This window comes from Perna viridis, chromosome 6 (genome assembly GCF_037379345.1).
Source record: "Perna viridis isolate PV_CMFRI_1.1 ecotype Kerala chromosome 6, ASM3737934v1, whole genome shotgun sequence".
Classification (NCBI taxonomy): domain Eukaryota; kingdom Metazoa; phylum Mollusca; class Bivalvia; order Mytilida; family Mytilidae; genus Perna; species Perna viridis.
This window is the reverse complement of record NC_142450.1, coordinates 48,432,733-48,455,030: the sequence shown is the minus strand read 5'-3', so window position 1 is coordinate 48,455,030 and position 22,298 is coordinate 48,432,733. Positions and strand designations below refer to the sequence as shown.

At 34.0% G+C, this 22,298-nt stretch overlaps 1 protein-coding gene across 1 annotated transcript; it reads right to left on the bottom strand.

The window, feature by feature from the left end:
• Positions 1–1,757: 1,757 nt before the first annotated feature.
• On the bottom strand, positions 1,758–21,945 carry LOC148615368 (uncharacterized). The gene is made up of 12 exons (XM_088586237.1): positions 21,853–21,945; positions 21,330–21,482; positions 18,190–18,266; positions 14,643–14,714; positions 11,522–11,654; positions 10,568–10,702; positions 10,123–10,196; positions 9,842–9,913; positions 9,380–9,554; positions 6,170–6,273; positions 3,004–3,103; positions 1,758–2,236 (listed from the first exon to the last, which is right to left on the bottom strand). The coding sequence occupies exons 1-12, from the start codon at positions 21,875–21,877 to the stop codon at positions 1,998–2,000; spliced, it is 1,359 nt and encodes a 452-aa protein (XP_088442363.1). The 5' UTR covers positions 21,878–21,945; the 3' UTR covers positions 1,758–1,997.
• Positions 21,946–22,298: the final 353 nt, after the last annotated feature.

Sequence of the window (22,298 nt, the reverse complement as noted above, 5' to 3'; positions counted from 1 at the left end):
TTTAGAAACGTTTGGACCTTCCTAAATTCGGGGTTTACAAACGTTCGGAGCTCGAAGATTACATTCACTATATTAACGTAACATTTTTAATGGCTGGTAACAAAAGTCTTACATATGATGAAAACACAAACATTTTTTGCTTGCGTTTGTCATTTTATCAAACGAAGAAAAAGGTAAGAATAATGCTTTATATAAAATAATTATCTCCCACCTCACCCCTTTCACCTGGTTCCTTTTTCATTGTATTCCCCAGTCTAAGTTTCACAGCGTTCATGTTGATGCGTAAATATTTTCTAAAAATGATATGATACAGTGGTTTGTTAAGTAATCAGCTAGTGTGCTAGTATTTAGGGAACTAGGGATTTCTTATGTATTAATACTGCCCAATACAGGGCCATGGTATTTTTCACGGGAGTTGGTAGATACACTTCTAACGATGCCATAGATGGGGATTTTGGGTTGGAAACCACCACATGTTAAGCCATTTTTAGAAATTAGGCAAGATGTTCTAATATGGGCTTAAGTAGAATTAATTTTAGTTTTTGAATGGTTTATACAAAAATGTAAATACAAAATTAAAAACTGGGGCTGTAAAGTATTGGAAATGTTAAAACAGTATAACTATGGGCAATATTGTAATTTTGAAATACATATAATGCACAAAAATAGTTGTCAAACAACTCAGAGGAAGATATGTTTGTAAAAATTGAGAAAGGCTGGTATATAAAAGTTAGCTTATACGCTGACGGTAGTAAATTATGAACCCAAAATTGCATAATCAAGAATTAGTACAGAGACAAATGCAGTACTTATATTGAAGATGAGTTACATGTTGTTATACAATGCCCGGTATATGCAGATCATGTGATGTATATCTAAGGCAACCTGTTATATTTTAAGAAATAAGTACTTCTGTCTTTCAACAGTTTCCATTTATCTTTTTAGATTAGTGCATACAATGCTAACTTTTTCCTATTCCTTATCATTGTTGTTTTAATTTTATTTAATTGTCGTCATTATGCAATATTTTATACTCATTTTGTTTGTATGGGAGAGGACCTCCTATGCATAATGTTGTGATAGCTTCTGGAGTCCAATCCTCTTGCTTGTACTCTTGAGGAAAAAGAAATATGTTTAAACTAAACCGCCATTTGCATTGTGCAATTAATGAAAAACCAGCCAAAGATGGTTGGCAAGGTGCTCATACGTGTAGGTGATAATGTAATTTTTTGGTTAAAAAATAAAACACAGTACCAGTAAACCTCACATATATGTATATATAAGTCACTCGTACCATTCGTACCCTAACTAACGTCAGTCGAACACTACGTTCATCGATAAAGAATCGAGTCTGACCCTGGCATATTTTAATCTCTGTTTTTTTTTTTTAGATGGGGGTTAAAGTATTGTTATTATAATGCCATTTGGTTATTACAATAATCGATAAGTCTGATTTAGTCCAAGAACAGCTTGTATTGTTTTAAATTTCATGTTGTAACGCCCATTCTCCCGGAGTTTCCAAATCATCCAAATATAATTGTGTGAGTACTTTTCTATATAAACAACACACCGACGACGTTATTTTTACACATTAAAAGCGACATGAGCACCAGAGAATTTAAAAATGAAATTCCTTGCCAAGCCCAGTGAACTTCTATTGAAAAACGAATAAATGTTTTAAAATCTTAAATATACTGTGCGTACAAATCAAGTTTTGCGTGTTACTTGTTTACGTACGTTTAGAAAACTGCTACTGCTTTCGAAAATAAGACTTTTAATAGAAAAAAGACTGAACAATTTATCCAAAATAAAACAAAGCAAAACAAACATGAATAGATTAAGCATTTGAAGCCCGAAACGCACAAAAATATTCACAGAATTAGTTGTTCACAATTTAAACTGTAAAAGTTGTCGACAACGTATACTGGGGATCATTAGAAATGCTTGGTACCTAATCATTGTATACTACTGTTATCAACGAGTTTATTGTGTTTCCATCATAATGATCTGGACACAAAACACATCGGCACTGCTTTTGAATTGCAGTCCTGTGGTTGCAGGCCATACGTATAGACCACGTGACCATTAGTGCCGTTGTTGTACGCGATGTACGCTGAAGCACAGAAGAAAGGAGTTATATAAAAGTTATGTTCTATCAGTTGTGAGTTAGCAACGGAATTATCACTCTCCCAAATCCAGCGTCCGAAAGTATCATGCTTCAGAGATGTGAACACTTCTACAAGAAATAAACATTTGAAATTTATTTGATGAAAATAATCAAACTTGAATGTAACCATTGTTGAAGCATTTTAAACTCGAAACATATTAAGATGGTCCAATGAATGTAGAGACCGGTATACTATAACAAGTTCTCCAACACATTGAGTACCTAAGACTCTGAAATAATGACCACTCAATTCTTATGAAAGTTGTGGCATTATATCATGTACTTGGGAGTCCTATATATTACAGAAGTAGGTTCATAACTATTTGCTTTAAAATACATATGCTTAACTCGAATTTCAAGGTTTATGTATAATAGTTATGTAGTTGTCTTTGTAAGAATCATGCACAATCTGATACACCCTCCCCAAAAGGCTACATATTTTCATTTTTGTAATTAAGTTGTTATTTGGGTCTCTACTATGGAAAATGTAAATATTCATTCCAATCTGCCTGCTCTTAAGAGATAATCAACTGTTACATTGAAAATCCAGTAGATTCTATTGTATTTGAGTGTCATTTAGTTATCTCCCTTAATTATGAAATCTTCAGTGCATTCTATATAATATTTATCTCCTATGACCATGGGTTACATGAAAACTGAATATTAATTTCTGTTTACTATGGCTATTCAAACAAAATATTTAAAATAAAAATATGTAGGCTTTTTACCCATGAATAACTTTTGCATGATTCTTAGCTGGAGTGCTACTTAAGTCTATATATATATATTGATTTCTTATCTTGTACAATTAATGATATAGTAGTTAAACATCTCACCACTATCTTTATGGGTATTATAGTAATGAGAGAACACCTTCAGTATGTCCAACTTGTCGGAAAATTTCACCAAATGTGCACAACGTACGTGGCAATACATCTGCAAGTACAAAAACGATATAACACGTGTTATCCTTCAGAATGAACCTTCTTTATACAATCATTATTCACACTCTATAAGTACAAAAAAACGATATCGTGTTATTCGTCAGAGTGACTCTCTCTTTGAATATTACTTAAGTTAATCAGTACTATATTTCGCGGGATTCGAAATGCAGAAATGTCACGTTGTATAGTGTACAAATATACACGTATTGTAGATAAAAAAATAAATAAATAACAATAGCCACATTTTTTCTTCCGGGTGGCAAACAAATAGACAAGTAAGGCTGGGTCCCATTTTGGTACTTTAACCTGGAGGAAGAATTTAAAGAGTACATAGCTGCCATACCAGTGTCCTCCGATGAATAACACAATTTGATGTCTTTCAAGCTGACTTTATAACTGATCTGATCAGAAAGAAAGAACATCGTTTGGCTAGATCCTTCAATCTCAATTTCCGCTATATAGATGACGTGTTATCTTTAAACAATCCTAATTTCGGGGATTTGATACATGGCATCTACCCAAAAGAATTTGAGATAAAGGATACTACAGACACTGTGAAGTCAGCCTCATATCTTGACCTACACTTAGAAATCGATGGTAAAGGGAAACTATTGACCTAACTTTACGACAAACGTGATGACTTTTCATTCAGAATTGTCAGCTTTCCTTTCATCTGTGGCAATATCCCTTCGGCACCTGCGTATGGAGTGTTCATATCACAACTCATACGTTATGCCAGAGCTTGCCGAAACTACGCAGACGTTTTGTATCGCGCTAGAACTCTAACAAATAGGCTTCTGGAACAGGGTTATGTTGCTACAAGATTGAAGTCATCACTACAGAAGTTTTATGGTCGTCATCATGAACTCGTGGATCGTTATGGTGTATCCATCTGCACCATGAAAACTGATTTATTCCACGGGTCATAGTTTCCTTTTCCTCGTTTGTCTACCCCGGACTTGACTTTTTATGAGCAAATCGGCGTTTGTTTCTAGAAAAGTAGAGGACGCTTACCCAACCGGTGCTCCCAGTTTTTAGTGGAGTCCGAGTTGCTCATTTGCTTTTGTTACTTTGTATGTATGATTTTAGTTACTTTATGTTCTTTGTTGTGTATGTCTGTTTTCCATGTCTGGTCTTTGTCCCTGGATTACATTCTTTTGATTACCGCTATAACCTTGGTTCCCTTGATTACTCTTTCATCAACTTTGTTTTCTCTTACCATCCAGTCATCAAATATACTTCCATCATCACCCGGAGAGTATTTCGTTCCTTGACAGTAATTATAAAATTCAAGATGGTAAATTTTTACACCAGTTTTTTACAAATCCATAGTTGCCCATTGTTACTTAAATAAATCAGTTCTGTCATCCTCAGTCATGCAAAATACTATTGCCAAGCCACAATATCTAAGATTTCACCGTATATTTGCAACGACGACCAAAATTTCAGGGCTCAGTGTTACATGATAAACCCTTCTTGTCAAGAGAGACTATCCTAGCTACCAAAGTTTTGGATCGAGCAACCGAATCAGTTTCCCAGGTTTCTAGAACTGAGTGTATGAAAAAGAAAGTAAAAAACACCAGTGACCGTGTACCTTTCTTTTTGACATACCATACTCACAATGTTGCAATCCAGAATATTCTGATTTGCAACTTTAAATCTATAGTTCTCGAAGACGAATTCATGCCGTTAGTATTCAACGGTACGCTTCCCATTATTGCATTAGAAAAAGAAAGTGGTCGAAGGCACACCTTGTTATTAGTTCTTTCAAGAGTTCATGTACCACTGGACGCCCTCCTGCCAGTAATGAATTAAAGGCACAGGACACTGAAAGCGATCACGCTGTTCGAAATGTCCTTTTACTTGGGAAACTGACGAGGTCGTCGGGCAAGGTACCGTCTTTAATTGAGAGATGGTTTCACCTATACATCAGAAAACGTCATTTACGCTGTGGTTTGCATTCGCTGCAAAATGATTTACGCGATAAAGATATATCGGAGGTTTGATGATCGTTTAGTAGAGCATAAACAAAGCGTCACCAATGAAAGGATCGTCCAGTCGGTGAACATTTTCGAAAGGCCAACTACTCCAGCAGGCTAGAGGTTGTCTGGCAAGCTATTTTCTGACTTTGTGCCATCCTAACATCTAGCATCTGATATGTTGAAAGCAACCGCAAATGTGAATAAGCTAAATGTGTTTTTAATTTAATATTTTAGTTACACAACTTTTATTAAGCGGATATACCCCATTCAAAATGCTGAAAATCAAACGTGAAGTTCATTTAAACTGCTTTTACAAAGGATTTCCAGGATTGCAAGATTTTCTCATCAGATAGGTTATTTGTTTCCTTCAGTTTAGCCACCTTTCCCATGTTAGGAGAATGAAACTGTATAAAATGTTTTCAATGGTAAATATTTTCCTGTAATTTTGCCGATTTCAAAAAACTTCAGAACGAGCGGTTTGCAATATGGCGCTCGGAAGTAAGAGGTTGGGGTATGGCAAAAAGGATTTCCGACCGCTTAAAATTGTAGAGGTAGAGGCCAACCGCAGTTTTAATGATATGAAAGACGCCGTCCTTTTAGAAACGTGTTCAGGTGGAAAAAAAGGCGATAGTTCCTTGCATCACGGACCACCAATTTTCTTTAAATTGCTCACGCCTTTGGAATGAATGTCAAAACCCACATTATCTATTGTCATAGCATTTTTTCATACTTCATTATTTCATCTTGAACTTGACGCGTCTTCATAATGATCAATATCAATTTTGAAGAGCACCTTGTCTCTTCGGTCTGGGATGAGAGTCCGTACCTTTATAAATTTTTGTCCCTGGCGAAGGCTGTTAGGCCGAAATTTGGGCCACATTTCCTTTATTTTTTGGCGTTTTATTTGTATTTTATTAGTTCCCATTCATATTTTAAATGTGGCTATTCTTCACTTTTTATTATAATTCTTATTTACGCGAAACCGAGATACTTTACAATATATATTATTTTCATCTGGAGTATCAATTTCCGGTTGAGGAGACGAATGCTACTAAATACTATTATTATACTTATACCTCCGATTCCCTCCTTGACATTAAGTTAGATCCCATTAAGTAACAGTTCTTGCCTATAGGTTTAAATCCCTGTGGACATTGGTTGTATGTCTGCTTTGTACAATCTGAAAGAGGTTGGGAAACAAGCTTATCAAGAGATGATATCGTACATGATAGATTGTCGGGGTTTAACGACAGAGCAGCAATATTTCAGCTATATCCAGGCGATGAACATGAAATGGACGATAAAGTGGACATGAAATGAAAAATGGGACGGGACACAAGGATAATGGGGTCGACAAATTTTGATTGCCACTGGAAAAAGGGAGAAGTGGGTAGGGTCGGGTAATTTAGCCCCCTGTGGCGGAGTCCAATGGTTCCTTATCCGAGAAAGTACCACAGTAGGGTTTTTTAACGTGCGAGGAACGTGGCACCTTTCCTAACACGTTGCACCACTATGGTTTGCGGTCAGGTTTTCCGTATTATGGCCTGACGACCCCGAAATTTTCTAAGTCCAAGGGCCATAACTTCCGTAAAATATTTCAATCGTAACCAAAGTCGAACTTAATCTGTAACTCTTAAACAAAAGTGCGGAAAACGCGGACGGACGCGTCGCGGGGGACAATTAAACGTCTTAATATTTCAATATTTAGGATAACCGATATACTTTTTCAACATAAAAAAATAACGAAGTTCCAGATCAAAACATTGATTCTAAAACCGAATACACGATATACGTTCTCCAGTGCCGATGTGGTATGGGTCATTCTAAACTTGAAAAAAAAGTGCAATGGTGTTGTCCCTGTAGGCTGGTGGATGGAAATTATTTGATAAATATACAAAACTTATGTTTTCTAGCGTGTTTTGGCCTAAAGATGGGAAAAAAATATATGAAATCACAACATATATATGGTAAAAAAAAATTAACACTGATAAGTAGGCATTTACTGCTGTTTCTTGCATGTCCCTGGCACACTTTTCAATCTTTACAATTGTCTAGGAATCTGAAAATGCCTCGAATATTACACATAAAGCCAATAAGTTAGCGTGTTGAAATGTTAATTTGATTTTGTAACATCCAAGAATGCCTATATCTTATAAACGTGTTGATTTTTTTTTTGCCGTTGAACATGTCCCCCGTTTTTTTCCGACGCAGTCGGGATAGTTTCGCTTTTTACACTTACACCTTAAAGACGCTCTTCTATGGAAACGCTTCACCTGATCGCAATTCCGTTTCCCTATTGGCCAAATACTGATAACTTAGTGGCGTTCGAAAAATTGAAAATTTAAAACTGCGTGCTATGTGTTATTTTCTTGAAAGAAATGTAGAGACTTACTAGTTAATTGAACAAAATTTTACTGCGTCGTACTTGTTTATCTTCGGTATAACACCAAATCAAAGTGAGGGGCATGGGTTATCTTTCTTTGAATAATAACTCAAAAAACAGTTTCACCCCTTACCCATAATCCAACGTAATTAAATGGCAGACGGTGTTATGCAGCAGAAATGTTACAATGATTTAAAGTCAAAATATGTGAGTACAAGTGACTGCGTAACAGTTTTACGGTCATTGGTGTAACATTGATATACAGTCAATAGAAAAATTAATTAATTTTCATTACTGAAATATCACAAGTGATAGCAATAATGACGTGTTTTTTTTATGAAGGGTGCAGTTGTTTAAATTTTGAATGGAAATTTTTTTCATGTTTGTCCAGAGTGTTACGGTCCTTGGTGTAACAAGAAAAAATGTTACTCAAAGGAATAAATACGTTAGACGAACGACTTTTTATAAATTATTATATATTTAAAGATGAAAAATGAAATGTATAAAGAAACAATACTTTATAATAGATACCACCGAACTAATTAAAAAAAGAAAGCTGATACAGTAATTGCATATTAGTTTAGTTCGTGGTTTATGCAAGACAATCTTTGTTTGACCAAAGACAATAATTATTTTGTTTATTATTGACATTTATACAGTAATAATCCATTTTGTTTATCATTAAGTTATATTTTTCTAAGTAATCATATTTTTATCAATTTACACATTTCTTATTTAATAATAAAATATTTTTAACGTTATCTCAGGGGTACTTTTGAAGGAAAATGGTTCTGCAAAATTTTTGTTACAACAAAGACAGAATGTGTTACATACATCGAAGACAACTATTTTGTTATTCATTGGACATTTATGCATTAATGATCCATTTTATTTGTAATATATTTTATCTTGAAAAAAAAAAAAAACAACTAAAATTTTGATCAATTATCTTCTCAATTGCGAATTAAAGATTCATTAGACTATTTACGGGATTCCTTTTGAAGGAAAGGGTTTTGCAATATTTATGTTATACCAAAGACGATATTTGTTACACAGAAGACATTTATGTTGAAATGATGTATTTTCTTTTCTAGATGATATTATGGTTTCAGTGTGTGTTTTGGTTTTTGCTTCCCCTATCTAAATTGAATGATATTCAATTGGAAAGCGAGGAGTTTATACAGTGTTTGATAGGCAGTTAATATTCTTGAAAATTGTCCTTGGTGCAACATTCAAGTGTTTGGTATAACATATTTGTCAACGGTATAACTCACAGTAAAAAGTTCTTTAATTGCATAATGAAACATTTCTTTTTTAACTGATTGTTGCTGTATTGACACTAACATTATGGTGGGACAACAGAAATCTAAAGAATACTTTTAAATAAGGCATTATTCTGAAGATTTTATGTGGTTGATTTCGACTACATATCGCACCTGGATATGAAAAAAGACCAATAGCAAAAATTATGAAGCTTAAATGTAGTTTTTTCGTAGTTTTGAACCCATATTACATAATGTACATTGCAAACTGTCTAATGTTTAAAAACGGTCTGTATGACTATTTCTTTCTTATAATGACTAAAACAATCTGTGTTATACCAAAGACATTTGCTGATGAATTTAAACACACATCTTAACTTTTGACGGATTTGTACTCTACTTACTGTGGAGATATTTTGGATGATAAATATTTGGAATCCGCGGACAAAAAAAAAAAACAAAAAAAAAAACAAAAAAAAAAAAAAAACGACAGAAAACAAACCAACACAAAAGTGAAAATTTTACAGAAATAAGTATGAATTTTACAGGAAAAAGTGTACAATTTACAAAAAAGTATTGAAATTAAAAAAAAGTGTTTAAGTGGCTATAATACGCTTCCGTAGATATGAACAAAATTTTACTTTTTCCTAGTAGAACTGGAGCAGGAGTCGTAATAGAAGTTACAACTGCTTGTGTCGACTGCACTCCATTCGGATGTGCGTTACACCAATCACCCATACAACAACCGCCTTCAAATGTGAATTTGTCACGTCTCCCGAATACGTGACCAGAGGGAGTCTGCAACAGGTCGCAAACCTAGCGAAAAAAAGAGCGAATCATTTGCAGTTCGTGTGAATTAAGAAATCAAAGAGCACGCACTAATTGATTTGAATGTCCGTTGCTTCGTGTCGATTAATCTACCATCATTCTATTGTGACAGGTCTGCGTTTATCCAATATATCGCTGGATATTTCACATTTCCATTGGGAACTTTTGGATATACATAAAATAGTTAGTAGGTGTGATAGGTTTGTGTTTTTCCAATTTCGAATTGCTACATATTTCACATTTTCAAGCTTTTAGCATATCAACCGTTAACGTACCTTTGTGTCAATACAACCAAGTTGTACAGCTGGTTTGAAGTCAGACCCTATCTTCTCAAAACCGTAACATTGCTGAAACAAACATTTGAAACTATCATACTGAGTGATATAAACCTTTAGACTACATCAAAAAGTAGAAATATTTATTTTTCATCGTTTTTGCGAACTAAACTTTTTTTTCGCTTTAAGAAAATTTAACATTAGTTTTTCATTATAAAAAACACAGACAAACTAATTTTTTAACGCAACTTTTTTTTTCAGTTCAGTGTGGGAATCTTTACCTTTCCAAACCCACAAGCTGTTGTATCAGAACAGTTACTTGGATGGTGTACCTCTGTGCAGTCCAAACAGTAAACTGAAATCAAACAAGCGTAGAGTAATATGTCTAAGGAATATTTACACAGAATAAGTATATTGAAGTTACATGTATGCTGTTGAGCTTACATTTAGTACATTATAAAGATATTTATACTGTAACTCCTTATCCTCTTAAAAACTGATGAAAGAGGAAATATCTTGTCCAAATTTCACTTTTACTATCGTGCTAAACTTCTTACAGATGAACTGTTGGAGCATTTAAAGAACGTAATTACTCCGATCTGTAACTTGCTCATATCAGTTTAAAACATACATCTATAGGTATAGAACATTCACCCATAGGTCTAGAACATACACCTATGGGTCTAGAACATATTTCGACGAGTTTAGACACACCATAATACTTACAACATTTTTTACACATATGTGGACATATTTTATTGGCTACACAATCGTCAGAGCACGGGTTAGGGTGGACTAAAGCTAAGCGGGTGCATACGTCATCGTCTAGGTTCACACAGAAACTTGGATCCCTTGTCGGTACTAAAAGTAAACTGTAAAGCATGCAAAGGCAGACATTCTTTTCTCATGTTCCTCTGATCAGTGTTTTAAAAAAATGACGTTTGATGTGAAGCAAAAATCACGTGTTTGCCTTTTAATATGTATGCGTAGAAAATACACCTTTAGCTGCAAATATGAATTAATGCCTGTATTGGTACAGAGTAATTAGATGATAACAGTTGAGGAGAAAATAAAGCAGACGTGTACATGACCTTATTGTTTGATTCAGTGTTGACCCGGATGTTGATCCTTATCTGAAACATACCTCACTTAAAGTATTGTACCAACGGTGTTGTTTGATAATTTGGTGATCTGTCTCATACCTGCCATTATATTACTGTACTAACGGTTTTGTTTACTTAGGTGGTGATCTGTCTTATACCTGCTTTTATAGTGTTGTACTAACGGTTTTGTTTAATTAGGTGGTGATCTGTCTTATACCTGCTTTTATAGTGTTGTACTAACGGTTTTGTTTAATTAGGTGGTGATCTGTCTTATACCTGCTTTTATAGTGTTGTACTAACGTTTTTGTTTAATTAGGTGGTGATCTGTCTTATACCTGCTTTTATAGTGTTGTACTAACGTTTTTGTTTAATTAGGTGGTGATCTGTCTTATACCTGCTTTTATAGTGTTGTACTAACGGTTTTGTTTAATTAGGTGGTGATCTGTGTCATACCTGCCATTATATTACTGTACTAACGGTTTTGTTTAATTAGGTGGTGATCTGTCTTATACCTGGTTTAATAGTACATGCATTATACTAATGGTTTTGTTTGATTTTGTGGTGATCTGTTTCATACCTGCGCTGATAGTATTGTTTAATGGAGTGTCGATTTTGAGGAGAGGAGGAGGTTTATTGTTACATCTATCTTGGTTACAACATCCGGCCTCAATCCCTCTGTTAAGTGCTATAGCTGAGTACTGAAGACATGTCTGAAGTAATGCAAGTACATCTACTATTAATGATACATAAGTGAAAAATAGTTTAATATAAAAGGTAAAAAGGAACTGGATACAAGTACAATAAAATTATTTGAAGCCCGTCTGTGCGAGACCCGACAGGGTAGTCAAGGACGTTAAAAACCCCCTAAGTAGTATTATTTGGAGAAAGTAAAGTAAGACCCATATTTTCGGTTTAAGGCCCCTTCGTCAGGGAAAAATAGCTGAGAGGAGAAAACCACTATCATTTCTAGAGTATCTACGAGTATATAACAAACAGTCTAAACAATTTCTCACCGAATTGATGGTACCCTTTATCAAATGCTGCTAAGGAAACCATAAAAATATTAAGGTCAAAATCTGATATATATAATACACATATTAAAAATTTGATAGTAATCTTTGGTTTCAATAAATCTTATTCAGTAGTGTAGGAAAAGTTCCGGATCAATGTTAAGTCCATGTGAAGCTATGCCCCCCCCCCCAAAAAAAAAAAACAAAAAACAAAAAACAAAAATCGATACAAATACGAAAATACATATCCTCAATATCTAATAAAGTATCTGTGAAAATATCATTAAATTTCATTTAATGGTGTCAGTTGAGTTGATATTAGGTGGTGTTTTGTCTTATACCTGCTTTTATAGTATTGTACTAACGGTTTTGTTTAATTAGGTGGTGATCTGTCTTATACCTTTCGGATCTTTGCGGATCAATTTTTAGTCCATGTGAAGTTATGCCCTCAAAATGTGATTGTGATTTACCGTCTATGTACTGGATTCCTAAACTCCACAAGAATCCATACAAACAACGTTACATAGCTGGATCTGCAAAATGTACTATCAAACCTCTTTCAAAACTTTTAACTTCTATACTCACAGGTGTGAAAGAGGGTTTGTAGTCCTACCACAACACTTGTTACTCCCGTAGTGGTATTAATTCAATGTGGATCCTGAAAAATTCGAAAAATCTTTTGGAGACAATCAGTTCAAGACTATTATCAGAATATCATAGCATTAAAACCTATGATTTTTCAACACGGTATACTTCTATTCCACATACTCAGTTAAAATCCCAACTTAAAAACATTATACATCGTTGCTTTTCCAAAAAAGATGGAACACCTAGATACAAATGTATAGTTCTTGGTAGAGATTCATCATACTTTGTAAGAAATAATTCCAAATCATCTTCCAAATATACAGAAGAAGATGTTTACAAAATGCTGGAATTTTTAATCGACAACCTATGTGGTGGACGCGTTTTTCAACAAAAGGTCGGCATTCCAATGTGAACTCTACTTGCTGACCTATTCCTTCACTCTTATGAGGCTGACTATAGCTGATCTGATCCGAAAGAAAGAATATCGTTTAGCTAGGTACTTTAATCTCCTTTTAGGTTTTGCTATATAGATGACGTATTATCTTTAAACAATACTAATTTCGGGCATTTGATACATGGCATCTACCCAGAAGAACTTGAGATAAAGGATACTACAGACACTGTGAAGTCAGCCTCAAATCTTGACCTAAACTTAGAAATCGATGGTAAAGGAAAACTATTGACCAAACTTTACGACAAACGTGATGACTTTTCATTCAAAATTGTCAACTTTCCCTTTCATCTGTGGCAACATCCCTTCAGAACCTGCGTATGGAGTGTTCATATCACAGCTCATAAGTTATGCCAGAGATAGCCGAGACTACGGAGACTTTTTGCATCGCGCTAGAACTCTAACAAATAGGCCTCTGGAGCAGGGTTATGTTGCTACAAGATTGAGGTCATCAATACAAATGTTTTATGGCCGTCATTATGGATCGTTACGGTGTATCCATCTTTGCCATGAAAACTGATTTGTTCAACGTGTCATAGTTTTCCTTACCTCTTCTCTTTCGTCTACCTTGGACTTGATTTTCTATAAGCAGCTCGGCGGGTGTTTCTAGAAAAGCAGAGGACGCTTACCCTACCGGGGTACTTGTTCCATGCTCCCAGTTTTTAGTGGAGACCGAGTTGTTCATTTGCTTTTGTTACTTTGTATGTATTAATTTAATTACTCTATGTTTTTGTTGTGTATGTCTGTTTTCCATGTCTGGTCTTTGTCCCTGGATTACATTCTTTTGATTACCGCTATAACCTTGGTTCCCTTGATTACTCTATGACGTGGAAACCCCGCCCCCAATCTCACCCTTCCTAAAACATAGAAGATGCACATCTTCGATATGTAATAATAATTTGAGTTAATACTGGACATTTTTCAGTGGTGTATGAGGAGTAGCGGATAAGAGATAGGTGCCCATTTGTTAAACGGAATTGCTGATGGAAGAAGGGTCACCCCATCAATTAATAGCCATCAAGATGTCTATCTTCTACGCCCTATTTTCTTAAAATATTGAATGTTTATCTAAAAGATTTATAAAAAAAATAATGCCGAACAAATACACGTAAAACCCTAAGGATAAACTGGATTGAGACAGTCACACTGACGGATGAACTATAAAAAAATCTGCTGTGGTATTTTACAGGAAGCTAAATTGCCTGACCCTACCAACCTGTCCTTATTTCCAATGGCAATCGAAACTCGTCGACTCTATTATCCTTGTGTGCCATCCCATTTGTCATTTTATCAACATCTCATGTTCATATTATCATCCATTTCATGTTCTTCGCCCGTAAAAAGCTGAAATATGCTTGATCATTAAACACCAAACATCAATCAATCAACCTTAACCATAGCCCGTCAATAACGCACAATGTACGATTCTCAACTTTGTAGGACAACATCCGAAGCTGTAAACTGTCAAAAAGGTACAATGTCCGAGACTAAACTTTATAGGACACATCCGAATTCCGTTAATAATGTACAATTCATGCACGAGACTCAACTTCATAGACCGTGAATGAGGTATAATGGACGAGAATCAACTTTGTAGGACCACATCCTAAGCCATAGACTGTCAGTAAGGTACAATGTACGGGACTTACCTTTATAGGACCACATCCCAATCTATAGGCCTCGGAAAACGTTATAGTAAATGTCTGTGCTGTGAAGCAGTACTGTAATAAATAGGTATGCATTATATATGGCAGAGATTAAGAGAAACGATTATTTCAATATACAGCCAAATGACAAAAGTGCAAAATTTAATGATGATATATTTATTCAATTTATATAATTATCATTTGAAAGTCATGCAGTTATTATATAATAGTGAATAAGAACGGATATGACGAAATGCAACAAATGTACCAGCGTATTATCTAAATACAATACTTTCAGAGATCACCAAAAGGGCTTCATCAGTGCAGACAACTTTAAGTCAGCTCTGATAGACCCCGACACTAAAATCATTAACATATCCTGACTGTGGACAGGCGCATATCTACATTTGGGTTGAATAAGTTTTATAATGCGTTTTTCACACCATTCAATGTACGGTAAAAAATGAACTGAAACAAACAAAATTTACCAAATAATACATCCAATTTTCTACATCTCCATATACTTCAACATACACTATAAAAACAAAATGAGATTTCCGCTCGCAATTACTCAAAAGCTCAGAATATATTCACGAAGGATAATACCATCAAGAAATAATCGGTGACTGCAATTCCAGTAGGTTGGATTAGGAGCAGTAACGTTAAGTACTAAATAAGTAAAATATATGTAGTGCTATACTCAAACCTGACGTAGGGATTTAGAGGTTAAATATCTCTATTTGAAAATCACATTTGTTACGAGTGAATCTATCAAGGGCAATTATTCAATCTATAGGATTTTTTGTGCTTTATAAATTAAAATTCCGTAAAGAAAAAGTGGACAGGCAACACCATTTTTAGTAGAATCTGCAAGTGCTATTATATAAATATAAAATTTTGTTATAGTGCAAAAACTTAGTACATGTTTTTGGACGTTTTTGATATGGATACCCATGGTGCAAAAGCTTTTCTGTGAGAAATGTGTTACATATATTAAAATCTAACAATTATTACAAATAGGGGCACAAATGTTAATACTGTATGAGGGGACTATCACCATCTGGGTCATTCTAAAAATGTGTAATGGTGTTGTCCCTGTAGGCTGGTTGATGGAAATTATTTATTAAATATATAAAATTTATGTTTTCTCATGTGTTTTGCCTAAATATGGGAAAAATATATGAAATCATAACATATGTATGCTAAAATTCCACCCTGATAAGTAGGCATTTGTTGCTGTTTTTTGCATGTCCCTGGTACACTTTTCAATCTTTACAATGGTCTAGGAGTCTAAAAAATTATAAGATACATAAAACACATAAAGCCAATGATTTGGCGTGTTGATATGTAAATTTGATTTTGTAACATCCAAAAATGCCTATATCTTATAAACATGTTGATTTTTTTGCCGTTGAACATTTTTTTTTGTCCTTGGTATAACACCAAAGAAAAGTAAGGGGCATAGTTTATCTTTCTTTGAATGATAACTCGAAAAGAATAGTTTTGCCCCTTACCCACACCCACAATCTATCGTAATCAAATAGCAGACTATGTTTTGCAGCAGAAATGTTAAAATGATTTAAAGTCAAAATATGTGAGTACAAGTGACTGCGTAACTTTTTTACGGTCTTTGGTCTAACATTGATATACAGTCAATAAAAAACTTAATTAATTCACGTTACTGAAATATAACAACAAGTGATGGCAATTGATGACGTGTTTTCTTTATGATTTTCTTTATGAAGGGTGCATTTATTTAAATTATGAATGGAAATTTTTTCATGTCTGTCCAGGATGTAACAGTCCTTGGTGTAAGAAACAATAATACTCAAAGGATTACATACATTAGGCGAAAGACGTTTTATATATTATATATATATATATATATATATATATATATATATATATATATATATATATATATATATAAATATATATATAAAGATGGAAGATGAAATGTACCAGGAGACAATACTTTATGATAGATAACACCAAACAAATTAAAAAACCAAAGCTGGTACAGTAATTGTATATTATAGTTTGTGGTAAATGTAAGATAATTTTTGTTTGACCAAAGACAATTAGTTTGTTTGTCCACGGACATTTATACAGTAATAATCCATTTTGTCATCATTAAGTTTATATTTTTCAAAGTAATTATATTTTGATCAATTTACACATGTCTTACTTAAGAATCAGACATTCCTTACACTATCTCAGGGGTACCTTTTGAAGGAAAATGGTTCTGCAAAATTTTTGTTACACCAAAGACAGAATGTGTTTCATCAAAGACAATTATTTTGTTATTTGTTATTCTGTGGACATTTATCATATTAATGATCCATTTTATTAGTCTTATAGTTTATCTTGAAAAAATAAATAAATAAATAAGATAAAATTTTGATCAAGTAACTTCTCAATTACGAATTAAAGATTAATTTGACTATTCACAGGTTTCCTTTTGACAGAAAATGGTTTTGCAATATTTATGTTATACCACAGACGACGTTTGTTACACAAAAGACACTTATTATGTTATCCCATGAACATTTATGAATGAACGATGCATTTATTTTTCTTTTCTAGATGGTATTTGGTTTTTAGTGTGTGTTTATGTTTTGGCTTTTCCTATCTAAATTGAATGGTATTCAATTGGAACGCCTGAAGTTTCTACAGTGTTTGATAGGCGGTTAAGATTCTTGAAAATTGTCCTTGGTGTAACATTCAAGTCCACGGTTCAATAATTGCATGATGAAACATTTTTTAAATGATTGTTACTGTATTGTTGCTTCACACTTACATTATGGTGCCATAACAAAAATACAAAGAATATTTTGACATAAAGCATTATTCGGGAGATTTTATTTTATTTTGACTACATTACGCACCTGGATATGAAAAAGACCAATAGCAAAAATCATGAAGCTTAAATGTAGTTTTTTCATTGTTTTGAACCCATATTACATTGCAGACTCCCTAATGGTAAAACAAACGGTCTTTATGACTTATTCCCTTCTTATAATGACTAAAACTCTACTTACTGTGGAGATATTTTGGATAAAAAATTGGAATCCATAGACAAAAAAAAAAAAAAAAAGATCATAGAACCACATCATTTTGGTAAATTATTTTATTTCAAATGACCAACCAAGGTATTGCACATATTTTGAGAATGTCTCATCTGAGTATGGAATATTAACCGAAGGAATATCAAATCATCTCTCATCTCTTGTCATATATTTTAGTATCTATGGAGGCTGCCATTTCCTCGTATAATATCAAAATAAAAAGGTGTAGTGTGATTAGCAAATGATAGCCCTGTTATCATATGGTAGTCATATGGTTATCATAAAAATTATGTTAGTTATATGATCGTACGATATGCAAATAAAAATTAAAATATATTTAAAATATATGACAATTATGCAAACAAATAAAAAACAAAGACAATAAAAATAAATAATTAATTTTTATGTAGGGAATATGTCGGCGTATATGGTTGAATTATAGTTGTAACCAGTTAGGCATACCACACTGCCCTTATATTTACCTGGCCTTTGGCGCAAGTCTTAACTGTAGTGCATAGGGAGGCATCATCAACTTCATTGCACTCATAACAATCATAGGCTGTAAGAATGGAAGTATACATCAATGAATGAGAGGTTACATACACGCTTTTATTTCCACGCCTTTAACTGAATGTCTTTAAATATATTAATATCGACCAAAAAAAAAAACACCGAAAGATCAGCAGTGGGATGATTCAAATACGTCAATATCCAAAAACATGGCCTTAACGTGAACAGAGAGATCTACAATCGTACACACTGTAGAGAACGGAATAAAAGGTTACACATAAAAACTAATGATATCTATATGAACAAGATGAACTCAAACATAACAAAAACAAGGCGTGACACCAGATGCTTCGGAAGGGTAAGTATGACCTGCTCCGACAGCGGCACCCGGAAGTGAGTAAAATCCGGTAATAATCTAACTACAATAATGAAGCTCCCCGACACGTGTTAAACTCCATCAACACTAGGGCATATCATTTATTTCAACTAAGTAGACGTATCATGATCTGAATACTCTAGTAAATAACTTGGAAGTAGTGGAATCATAACCGAAATTAACAGAATAAGTTTAAGGTATAAAAAAATCCCAGTAAGGGAAACGCCATTAGCAATTACTTTTTAAACTGCCGGAATTTGATCTTTAACGTGATATCACAAAGCAAGAACGCACTATCACGAAAGCACACGACGTTTCCAAACAATAGGTAGTTTAAGTTTAATCGAAAATAATAATATTTATTTTAGTCGGTTCTGCGTATTCGTGTACCTCGAATAAAGGACCTATTTTAAGAACATTTTATATTTGATTATGTATAGACTAAACTTATAAATGCAGGGCCATGACATTGATACAAGAGCACAGTCATTTTCATATTGAAGTATGCTATGAAAAAATCAATATCAAACACATCCACTTCCGGTGGAAGATAAAATAGATATAAACCCTCCATACACGGGCGTGTAAACTTTAATAAAAACTCTGACAACTTCAACACGCTCTCATGTTAGCAATGTGATTGATGATTGTAATAAAGAGCCGCATTTTGGTCGATCAGATTTTGATGTCGACCATAAATCTTCTGTTTGTGATAATATCATCAAAGCCTGATACTGTGAACCTAAGATTGTTATTATTGTGATACTGTGACCCTAAGATTGTTATGGTTGTGATACTGTGACCCTAAGTGAGGTGTTTTTCTTGGTTTGAAATACATACATCATGATATAATCATATAGGAGATTATCAATGGAAAAAAATAAATGAAAATAATAATAATAATAATAATAATAATAATAATAAAAATAATAATAATAATAATAATAATAAAAACGGACCCCATACAGAAACTTGTGGTACCCAGCTTACTACCTGCCACTTATTAGACATCTCAATATCCAAAGAATTTTGTTGCATCCTATTAGTCAAGTAAAATAATACCCACTTCCAAGTGTTCCTCCTTATTCCGTGGTAATTAATTCATAAGAGTGATGTCTTGTCTGTGGCTTTGTCAAAAGCCTTGGAAAAAACTAAAATAATGCGATCTATATGTATGTGTGTAGGCTACTAAGTACCCTGTGGCTATCAATGTATTTCACAGCTTTATTTCGACATCATGGTGTTTGGTGGTTTGGTGTGGCGCAAATTGTGTTGAAAACTGAACTCGTGGATCATTACGGTGTATCTATCTGCGCTATGAAAACTGATTTGTTCAACGTGTCATAGTTTTCCTTTCCTCTTTCGACTACCGCGGTGTTTCTAGAAAAGCAGAGGACGCTTACCCTACCGATGCACCTGGTCCATGCTCCCAGTTTTTAGTGGAGTCCGAGTTGCTTATTTGCTTTTGTCACTTTGTATGTATGATTTTAGTTACTGTATGTTCTTTGTTGTGTATGTCTGTTTTCCATGTCTGGTCTTTATCCCTGGATTACATTCTTTTGATTACCGCTACAACCTTGGTTCCCTTGATTACTCTTAGTATTCTAACTGGTATTTGTTCTTGACTAGTGACTTTTGATGAATACAAGTTTTTAATGTTTGTATATGCCTTCTATAGTAACTCATGCTTGTTATGGATGATTATTTATTATTAAATATTTATCCTGATTAAATACTGAGAAGAAATGAGTACTGCATTTTGTTTAGTGTTATCTACAAGGAGCCCATCTGCATTGAGGAGTGCCGCCTGAAATGTCGCTTGTTTGTTGTTTTTGTCATAATATTTAATATGTTTTCCTTAAAAGTTGTTCTTTAACTGTACCAGTTAAGTATTAATTTTCTGAGTGATTCACGAGGTAATTGGTTATTACTTTTTCAGTGACGTCAGCGCTGTATTGGTAAACCTTTCTTTTGTTTACTTTTCGTTGTTTGATACTAATTAAATCTACTAGATTTTTGGCTTTTTATGAAGTTTCACATCATTGGGGCCTTTTACGCTTTGCTTTATGATATGGGTTTTGCCCATCATCGAAGACTATCTTTACCAGTATCTTAGCCTCTTTTGGCCATCTTGTTTGTTTCATTTCATGAACCTAGCCAGGGCTAGGCGTTCTGCTCACAGAGCAACTGGGTTGTGTGCCCCAAGTGGTGGAATGGGGTACCCCTGGCGTGTAGCATGCTGGGGATGTCAGGCTATAAAACGGAAAACCTGACCGCAAACCATAGTGGTGCACCGTGTTGGGAAAGATGCCATGTTTCTTGCACGTTAAAGAACCCTGCTGTAGTATTAGATAGGAGTAGGAACATTTGCGCTCCGCCACAGGAGGCTAAATTGCCCGACCCTACCCATCCCTCCCTTTTTCTTGTGGCAATCAAAATTTGTTGACCCTATTATCCTTGTGTCCAATCCCTATTTTCATTTCATCATCAACATTTCATGTTCATTTTATCATCCCATTTCAAGTTCATCGCCTAAATATAGCTGAAATAATGCTGCTCGGACGTTAAACCCTAACAATCAATCAATCAATCAATTTTCCATTTCTTGTGGCCTCTTGTTAGATCAAACGGAACCAGTGGTCAAAGGGTTTGCATGTACATATATTTTAGCAAAATGTAAAAAGGATATACGGACGACAGGCGCAAGAAAAAAGAAAAAGAAAAAATGTTACTTACGACAAAGACCACATGTTCTTTTACAGAATTTAGTCATACATGGGTCACTACACATGTGAGGTATCCTGACCTTCATAAGGTTACACAGTGATTTATCGTCATCATCGCATCGTTCAGCAAGTACTGTTACAGTCAGATAGACTGCGATGTATACTTACAAAAATCAATGCATTTTTAGTTATAACAAATGGAATGGAATTTTAAAGCAAAGCACAAAATAAAATTCTTTTACATTTTACTTTTTGCACCATTAAGATATAATCGGTGTATTTGTAAACGTACATGTGCACGACTGACAAAATATCAATTAAGAAACATAAAACCATTTAACATGCACTATGCAATCCTGACCAATAAATGAACACGTCAAGATTAACCTCTATGTACTGATAAGGAAAATGCAATCGTTAATGAAACCAAGATGGCAATGGATATTCTTAGGTAAAATAACAACAACAACAAAATAAATAATGGAATATTATCAGAGGAATTGTTGACTAAACAGCTACAAAATATGTCTTACCTATTAGGAAACGAGAGGTAGTCATTGTTTACATGATCTATCTTATCCATTTGTCTATCAACCGTGTCACAAACTTATCATCACGACATAGTTCCAAGGTTTATGCAACAATTGTTCTTTACAAACGAATTCCACTTGTCAATCGCATGTTTGCTCTAATTGGGATTAAAAATACATAAAAGATCTAAAGAGATAAAAGGAGTATTATTGGTAAAGATTACCCTGAAGATTCCAGAAAACGCCATTGTTTATTAATTCTTATTTCTATTATGAAGCGATGTCCATAGATACTTCGTCCTAATTTTATCTTGTAGAATTATTTTTTTGTGTATAATAACGGAAAGTGTGAAAAAAAAATACGTACTAGGCGTTTTTACATTTTCCAATCTTTTTTCTCTCTCTCCTTTTTTTAATTCGGTGAAAGAAAAAAAGGTAACACAGAAAAC

Bases quoted from the DNA above. Each gene is read 5' to 3' on its own strand.
- LOC148615368 (XM_088586237.1), bottom strand. From the start codon at position 21,877: ATGACTACCTCTCGTTTCCTAATAG. The intron at 11,655-14,642 runs GTAAGTCCCGTA...GCATTACTTCAG, and splicing joins TGGGATGTGGTCCTATAAAG to ACATGTCTTCAGTACTCAGC. The intron at 9,555-9,841 runs GTACGTTAACGG...TTTTTTCGCTAG, and splicing joins TTGGTTGTATTGACACAAAG to GTTTGCGACCTGTTGCAGAC.